Source organism: Mya arenaria, chromosome 2 (genome assembly GCF_026914265.1).
Source record: "Mya arenaria isolate MELC-2E11 chromosome 2, ASM2691426v1".
NCBI classification, from domain to species: Eukaryota; Metazoa; Mollusca; class Bivalvia; order Myida; family Myidae; genus Mya; species Mya arenaria.
Window position 1 is genome coordinate 65,520,023 of NC_069123.1, and position 9,615 is coordinate 65,529,637.

General features: G+C 35.2%; 1 protein-coding gene across 1 annotated transcript in view; it reads left to right on the forward strand.

The window, feature by feature from the left end:
• The first annotated feature begins 5,872 nt into the window (after positions 1 to 5,872).
• The window catches only part of LOC128224459 (substance-P receptor-like), a 9,653-nt gene continuing 5,910 nt past the window's right edge, over positions 5,873 to 9,615 (forward strand). Inside the window, exons 1-2 of the mRNA XM_052934302.1 lie at positions 5,873 to 6,758; positions 8,488 to 8,588. Of these exons, the coding sequence (XP_052790262.1) occupies positions 5,958 to 6,758; positions 8,488 to 8,588 (902 nt within the window). The 5' untranslated portion in view covers positions 5,873 to 5,957. The remainder of the gene's footprint in view (positions 6,759 to 8,487; positions 8,589 to 9,615) is intronic.

A 9,615-nucleotide genomic window follows, 5' to 3' on the forward strand; every position in this document is an offset into this window, starting at 1 on the left:
TTACCGAATAATAGGCTGTGGCTGCCATGTCAGCTGTACATCTATCGGAAAAAAATATCTTGTTTGCGTATCCCTTATGTAAATGATCCCGCTCACTAACATATTCCTCAGCTAGGAGAAAATCTGAATCGTATCCATCGTTATTAAATTTGATTCTGACAATTTTCTGTGTCAACGCACTGTCAAGCGTAATTTCGATGGATTTCACATGTGTTGGTGTAAATTCTATGGGAACAAAGTGTTCCTGGCGCATTTCAACCAGAAATTCATATCGCATATCACCGTGTTCGTTTACGATATTGGCAATCTCAGAAGATTGAATTTCCTTAGGTAAGGTATAATCGCTAAATATGTGATATACCATATCTTCGATAGGAATGTGTCGTTCTTGATTAAAGTGTCTGGCTAACATAATGTCAATAAAAGTAACGATACAAAGTAATTCTGCAAGCATTTATTTTTTCAAAAATAATACAATAATCTTATCGAAATAGTAGCTCTGGGCAAGTTAATTCAATTGCCATAGCAAGAATGTCTACAGTTGATTTTCCGTCTAAGGATTCATCAAATAAGTCTAACCACCATTTGTTGTCATCATCCCGGTTACCACAATATTGTGTGTCATTGTCGTTTAAGGCATTTTCGGAATGTTCCACGCACTCCTTCTTTATGTGTGTGTGGTCGCAGTATCCGACGAATACTCTGCTAACATCTGAATTACCGATTGTTCAAGAGGAATTTCTGTGTTTAGCGAGGTAGCGTTATTTAGCCATTTCTTCTCCTGGGTACCACAATCTTGTATGTCATTGTCATTTGAGTCATTTTCGCAATGTTCCACGCACTCCTTCTTTATGTTTGTTTTAGTCGCAGAATTCGACGAATCTTTTGCTAACATCTCAATCACCGATTGTTCAACAGGAATTTCTGTTTCTAGCGTGATAGCATTTTTTCGCCATCTCTTTGGTAGTTTGGATTGATCTCGTGGCGCTTCCACATGCTTTCGTTTTCTGTTGGGTTTAGCATTCGATAATATTCCTTTGCCGTCATTTATAAGTTGCGTTTCCAGAGTAAGCGCATCTTGGAACTGTGCAAACATTGGGTGTAGTGCAAACAAACACTCAAGTGCTTGGCAAAGGTTTGAGTGAAGACATCCAAACAAAGGCTTCACAACCATGCCACTATTTTCTATAACCTGAAGGCGAATTCCTATCCGACTTAGTATTCCACTAGTTTGAATCTTCCTGAATGCATATGTTAGCTCTTTCTGTGTACATACAAGATGAAAATTTTTACTGGGTAAAATGTTTTTTCGATGCATAACATCTATGATGTCCGATTCTGTACAGTTCAGTGTCCTTATCAGAGCGACGAAATATGTGTTTAGGCGAAGTCTGATCTGAGTTCTCTCCAGAGATTGGTTGTTTGATTTAACTCCATAAATCCTACTGTAGTCTTCAAGGGCTGCGAACTCGGTTACTGGTATGATGCAAATTGGAATGCTCGTTCGCACCTCTTTGTCTACCCTTCTGCTCAGATTTGTATTTTCCAGAGTGTCTGTGAGTTTGCTGAAATCCATTGGAGAAAGCTTCTTCAAAATGTTGAAATACGACCAGTCACTTTGTTCGTTCTTGAATATTTCATCTATGTATTTTTCAAAGGCTTCCAAGGTAGGTTCTGTCAAAAAGAGATGCTGGGCTGTTGGGATGTAATCCAAAAAATCATATGGACTGTTCGTGATCGACGTGAATCGAAAACCTTCGATATCGGTGAAAGGACATGTTACATTGAACATGTTTTTTCGTTGATGGCCAGCCCCTTCAAAGTTTCTTTTCTTTCGTATAAATGTTTCACACAAAGCATGTAGGTCTGGGTTGACAAGTTGAAAAGTCATCATGAAATGAACAAAAATAATGAATGTGTCGCCCTTATATACTCAAAAATGCATGCGCGCCACCATAAGGAACAAATAATGTTACAGTCAGTGCACATTGACCCAAATCAAAGGCCAGAAAGATCGGGAAATAATTGTTTGTTTCCGTGGCATAATACCACACATAATGATTTGTTAAAACGTTATGATATACCTTCTGTCACATTATGATTCCAAAAAAGAGAACATAATCAAACACAAAACAACTTGGTTAACACAAACGATAAACATGCAAAGTTTTCTTTCATAAAAAACAGTAACTTGAGAGTAATGAAACACCATTTACTATATATAATGTGTCTGTCACGTGTTGATATACAATACGGGACTATAGCTAGATATAATAATCTTGCTTAACAACTGAATAATATGCACGAGAACTGCGTCTTCATGTAGTTACAAATTAATTTCAGTTTAATTTAAGATGTAATAGATATAAAAAAGTTAAACGTTAATAGAAATTTATTTGTGTGTATCATAAAAGGATTAATAGGATTATCATGACCGTGCGACTCTGTAGTCCAATTTCGTCATAGTGGTAAGTACTTTAAGAATGTAATGATTGATATTGGGTCGTTATATAGCACGATAAGTGTTTACAAACAAAACTGACAGCTGGGCTGTCACACTCAGTCCTCAGGGAAAGGTTTGCCGGCTCTGATGGCGTCAATGGCATCCATATCTTTAACAACGTGACTCCGGGACTCACCATCTTCACCATTCGCTTCATTGTGGAGCTGAGATTGTTGACGGTTACTACACCAGTCTCTTTTTTACAGAGCGTAGGAATACATTCGTCTGTGATGCGTTTAATTTATTTTGCATTGTTATTACACTAATTACAGAACAAAATATTGAATGGGCTTATTACATTTCTGCGCTGTTAGCTATGTCATAAAACGATATTTATGTCTTTAAGTACAGTATTGGTACCAGTATTGGTTTCTATCCAGGAAACGGAATCGAGTGTGATTTTATTAGCTGTCAGCTTTCCTCATGTTCGAGCAAAAAAGACATTAGTATGAATAAATAATATCGTATCTTAACAAGTATTAAGTTCTTCCTGCTGACATTCTCCTATCAGGATAAATAGAGAATTATATTACTAGGTATGTGCCGTGAGTGTCGGAAGTTTATATAGCAAGGCGGAGGAATTTACCGGGTGAACAGACGGAATAATTACCTTAAATTGATCAAATATCTTTTAAAAAAGGGGGACAACTGACATGTTAACATGAGCATACAATGTACGCATGTTTAAGTAAGACCGAACGATAGTTCTCAAGACTGTTCAATTTTATTCAACACGGTCAAAGTAATTTCCTTTAAATACGTCTAAATCTTTTCAAAACATAAACTATTGTTTGCATGAACGTGAATAAGTCATCAAACATTATCTAATCATGTAACAATTATTCTGCAAGTCACATACTACACAGGCCCTGGTTCAAGATCACGCGTGTTTACCAACAATCTCCACATGCTAAATGGATTAAAGAATAAAGTGTTGTCTGTGCAGAACTGCACCGGCAAAGAACGAATTTATTTCTGTTGTAAGCGATTTGTTTTCTTTCAACACAGCAATGGAATTATGGCGGATTTTCTTTCCCAATGTCATTATCACGCAGGGTGGTTGAACTTTCTGGTTGTGTGTTTGTTGCTTGATTGTTGTGGTCGGTTGTTGGCGGACTATTGAAACGATTCTAAAGCATTATTTGAGATTTTCCTCCGACAATTCCGATTACAAGTTTTGTTCGGTTTTGCGGTCACATGACCAACTAATACGGTCAACTATCCTAAATAGATAATAAAATATAAAAGTAATAAACACCTTTATAGAAATGCTAGATGCAGATTTCAAAACTAAAACTTTCTGATATTCTGCTCTGATACAGTGTCACCTGGCTATTCATGTTCACCTTGGTAAAGGGAACTAAAAGACAAATTTGAAATATGTCACAACGAGATCGTTAGATGTATAAATAGTTTAGAACCAAGATAAACTGTCACATAAACATTTATACTCTTGAAAATATGTCATTGTTTAAAGGTGGAAATAGAAATAGATAGTTATGTATAAACCATGTTGTTGTTGTGTTGTTTAAAAAAATGTTAATAATGATAAGTGTCCATCGTTCATTGAAAAAACGTTTGTGTTTGTCAAGGTCGTTTTCTCATATTCAACAGATGGGCTATGTAAAACGTTTCTTTCCATCATGTTTAATATGGGAAATACAACTCGTAGCATGCCTGCTATAGCATAATAATACTCGCTACTAAGAAAGATCCAAAGTCAATTTCAAAACAAAATGTGAAACCTTCAATATCCTATTTTGCAAATTGATTTATCATGAGAACACATCTTTATTTTATGAATTATTTGTAATTGCATTTTATTGGATAATATAAAAAGATACCAAAGACCTTATTGGAAAAATGCGCAGGGGCCATCCGAGCTTTAAATTACCCACTTTACATAATTTAACTTTCGTAAGTCGACTTTTTTATCGAGAAAGTAAAATCTGTAGGCGGGCGCGTTGAGTCCTTTAGTTGAGCGCGTTTGACAGTAATTCCTTTCAATGATTTATTATTCTGCTGAGCGTCGTCTTGTTTTGTTAATTCCATAGAGCCACTAATTATTTTCTTAATAAGTGTTACGATTTACTTATAATTTCTGTTGCATCTGTGTATTATATAACACTTTCATATTGGACATAAATCACAAAATACTCAGACATTCTTTACAGGAATTGTGTACATATGAAGTTTTTTTTTACAAGGAAATTTAGTTACTGTCAATGACAAATATTCTCTTTTTGACATAGAAGCAAATAAAAGAAAGATGTTGAACTAATGTATGAAAATAAAAGCATAAATACATATAATATATATTATATGGAAGTTTTTACCAGTGAAATAACAGCAAGTTAAGTATTTTCTTTTTCACTGGTAAACTAAGGAGTATACATATCATTTTTAAGAACTATACATGTATATATATATATATATATATATATATATATATATATATATATATATATATATATATATATATATTCCATAAGCAGGAGTTTTGATAGAGAACTTTCTAAGCGTTTATCGGGTTGGGCTTACAAAAATACAAATCTTTCAAGACTTGTAAACAGTTCAAAATGTGGTTCGATGCTTGTTGAACTTAATGGAAATTCAGGACACTTCTCATATCGGTCAATTCCTATGCTAAGAGTAGCAACGCCACGTCTTACTTTGCAAAAGCTGATTTATGTGAGGGTGGTAGAATTATATCCCATAAGCTTTCAGTTTCTTCACTTTGGCTGTAATCAAATCAGTTATTAATACAGCTCTTTCGATGCGTGTGTTATCTGTTTTTACGTTTGTTTCTCTTGTTCTGTGTCGTTTGGCCCCTAATCTCGTACATCTGAACAGAATTTACATTCGAGTGTTTGACTATTTGAGTTGTCCCTGTAGAAATCCTCGTATGAGTGTGAGCACTCAGCTTGTTAAGTTTGTTAAAAATACGGGAACAAAGTGGATTCGTCTATAATCAAATTTCTAATGAGGTTACATTTTGATGTACGGAAAGTCGGAATAACTATGAAATAATATTCAAATTATGTGGAAGGCTTTTCCTCAGTTGTTCATTGTGTAAACTAACCAATAGTTTCTGTGATTGCGAGCAATCCCCCAAATATGGGATAACCAGGCATCATTTCTTATCTGTACTGCTAATGCAATATTCTCAAAAGAGCCTCACATTGAACTTCCACCAAAAGTCAAAACTGTTATTCGATTGAAATGTTCACGAGTTATGTGTATAATGTCCTCTTTGCCGCAAACGTGTATAATTGTTCATAAAATGAATGCCCTTGTTGCCCGAAACAATTGTTTAGCATGCAACTCTAACGTCAGTGTATAATTTATCTGTTTCAGGGGATTCTGACAAGATCGAACATAACAGTATCAGCAATGACCACTATTTAGAGCCTTGACAATCATGGCTTGATACCTTATACCTTTTACCACTGGAATGACGTTTGAAACAATGGATAATTTCACAAAGTCTAATTCCACACTTGGTTATCTCGAGCTTTTAAAACTTCTTGAATTGGAATTGCAAAACATGACTAGAAACATATCATACAAGGAACCGGATGTTTATGTAGTTCCTTTATCTATCGTTATAATTCTTGCCATCTTGTACGGGTCTATATCAATGTTGGCTGTTGTCGGTAATGGGCTGGTTATCTACGTTGTGTTTAAAGACAAACGGATGCAGACAGTTACAAATGTCCTTATTGTTAATTTGGCGCTCTCAGACATTCTTCTTGGAATGTTTACCACGCCATTTCAGTTCCAGCCTGCTCTCCACCAGAGATGGGATTTTCCAGAATTCATGTGTGTCATTGCGCCCTCTTTTAAAGTCCTATCTGTTATCGTCAGTGTACTCACGTTGACATTCATTTCTTTGGATCGATATGTAGCAGTAATGTACCCTTTAAAAGCAGGATTTTCAAAGCCAAATGCTGTTTTAAGTCTTATTCTCATTTGGCTGTTTGGGATAGCGTCAAGCTTTCCAGAAGGATACTTTAACTCAGTTGAACAGAGATATGATCCTGAAAGTAGAAAGTTTAAACCATTTTGCTTGCCTACATGGCCTTCGGAAAGCTTTGGAAAGTACTACTATTGGTACCTATTGTGCGTCCAATATCTGTTCCCGTTGGTTATAATCAACGTTGCGTACACGAGGATTTCATGCCGTATCTGGGGAACCAAAGCGCCGGGTGTGACGCTTGACAGAGAAAACGTGCGACAAAGGACGAGAAGGAAGGTATGCCGTAAACAGTTTTGATCCAGCCTTTTTTATTCTCGTGTTATATAAAGTGTCAATCCCAGGGATGGCGCGATAACCAAAAATATTCGAATACCCCAAATGAGTGGTAATTGATTACTAATATGATGATCCATATACGATTTGTATCGAACTTTGTTAGTTAATTAAATGAAATAAAATGCATGTGTGGTCATAAATTCATATATACAAGATGTTTCTATGAATTTACAAAGAAATAATTCAATTCTTAAAATGATATAAATATGAATTCTAGTTGCATACCAATATTGAGTATTGGAACAGTTTCGATTATTTCCGATTCATGATCGATTATAAATTTGTCCTTTTGTTTAACTTTTATTCAGCAGCAAACTCACTTTCGTAACTATTATTTGCATATTAACAGGGTTTAGTTTGAATTTATTTTTAAATTACAAAGATATTAATAAAATCCTACTACATATAAAATAGAGATTCAAATATTTCGCCATGCTTCGAATCCTGATCTTGCCCATGAGCAAATTTAAAAGAAGTACCCGTATGTAATACTTTAGAAAGCATCAAAGTAAGCTATGTTCACCTCGGGCCTCTCGCAGTGTGTTCTGCGGGAACTCAGTAAACCTCGTTTCCGCGAAACACCCTATGCTCGGTTGGAATGAACCTATCTCACACACTCAGCCAAGGATGAAATTTATAATCTTACACTATTTTAGCAGAAAGAAAAAATGTGAAAGTTAATTTGTTCACGGAACAAATCAGGATTGAAGAAGCATATGCATTAATAACTTATAGTAATAAGGCGTGCGATTAGAAACGCATTTGTTTCAATTAGATTTTCATGTTTCAATTTACTATTGTTTTATTTAAATATCTACTATGAATGTTATGTAATATGTACGGAAAATGGTGTCTCAGATAAGAGTGGTTCTTGGTTTCCTAATGTATCCTATATACATTCAAAATGTTGATGCCTTGTGACCCATGTTGCCTAGTGACCTGATATTATTTTGGTATCATTTGAAATGGTTTAATCTGCAGAGAAGAAGTAAGTTTAAGTTACACAGAAAACAATATAACAACACGCATAATGATATTGATGAGGTTTCAAAATCGGTCAACTCACTTCTGATTTCGTTTAAAATTTAAAATGAAGATTAAAATAAAAATTATCATAACATTATTTAGATCCGTAATGTAGTGTCGATCATTTTATTTTACATAATAACGTACATTTTGTAGTCAGCAAATTATTTCCTTTCAATTACAACCAGCATGCTATTTGGTCACAAGACATTGAAATTTAACATTAGTGCTAATGGCTTTATGAGAGGATTTGTTTGTTCGTCAGACGAGTTCTTATGTATTTCCGCAGAGGAAATCGTTGGTCTGATACTAAGCGCTAGAGAAATGTAGGCATATCAATCTTACTACTTTATTTATAATAAGCTATATCTGCTATAAGAGTGCGCTTGAACACACTATCGCAGTATATTGTAATACTATTTCGGAAAAGACTTTCACTTGCTTTTTCGTAGATGATCTTTCTGGATACCCGACAAGTTAGTATTAATTATTTCGATGCTATGAATACATGCGAACCAGTCAGAACGCACTCCCTACTCCAAGGAAAACATGCGATTTAAACTATTAGTTAAATGCATTTCTTCAGTGAAGTCCATCTTTCGGCATTGAAATTTCTTACTTATAATTTGCATTGTTGTTTCAGGTTGTCAAGATGCTGATCATCGTGGTCTTGCTCTTTGTACTTTGCTGGATGCCTCTGCAACTGTATAATGTAATTTCCGAGTTCAACCCTGAGATTAATAAGTAAGTAAAACCAACTACTGTGGATGCGAATCACACGTAAAATACAGTATGGCGCAAGTTTTAATGCTAAAAGTCAGTTTTCCATAACATGAACGTGGAATGTCTGTCTGCCATGCATCCGCGGTGTTACGAGTTTTATTTTAAGAATAAACATATATAGAATAGTTGAATGTTTCAGTTTTAACTCTCAATGTATTTTATTGAAAGTTAAACCACCAGTGATATATTCACCTTGGGTGTTCACGAGGTGAAATTTATTGCGATCTTTCACTTAAACAAACACTTGTCATTGCCTAAAATAGATATAACACGCGATTGACAGTAAGTTTTCATAACGAACAAGCATGCTTATTGCTCACACACCTAATGTATTTCAAACATAATTCCGGAAATGATATCATTTAATTTTTGTCCCAACTATACGCACGCTGACGTTTCTTCAAGTATGCGAGCTACAATTACTAAAAGAGTGAAACTATTCAAATACTATACCCACTAATCAAAACAGTGAAATGTCAATTGTTTTAACTGATTAATTCCAAGATGTTTCATCATATAACTAGCTGATCCGAGCGGGCGGGGGTTTACCAGGCGCGCGGCGCGCTCGCACACAGCCAGTCAAGTGGCCTTTTCATGTCAATAAGGTAGAACACTTATGTATTTACTACATCAGTCTGTTCCATTTTAGAGTCAAATCAGCCAACGGGGAGCAGCAAAAACCAAAAACATAATATTATGTAATACTTATATTTTGAATTGCTTTGGAAAAGATGGAACGCCTTAAGTTGCGCCTTTGAAATGCGCCGCCTCTAACGTCACAATTCTGGTGGATCCGCCTCTGTACGTCTTATATAGTTTCTAAGACAAACATACTAAGTCATATTGTAATGCGTTGGCTTGCACGCATCATTAACTCAATTCCGAAACTTCTTCTACTATCATGTCCCAAGTCAGATCCATCAACTGGGGCAAAACATTATTTTTCTCGATGCACATCGATATTAATGAGAAAATTCTGAAAACTGAG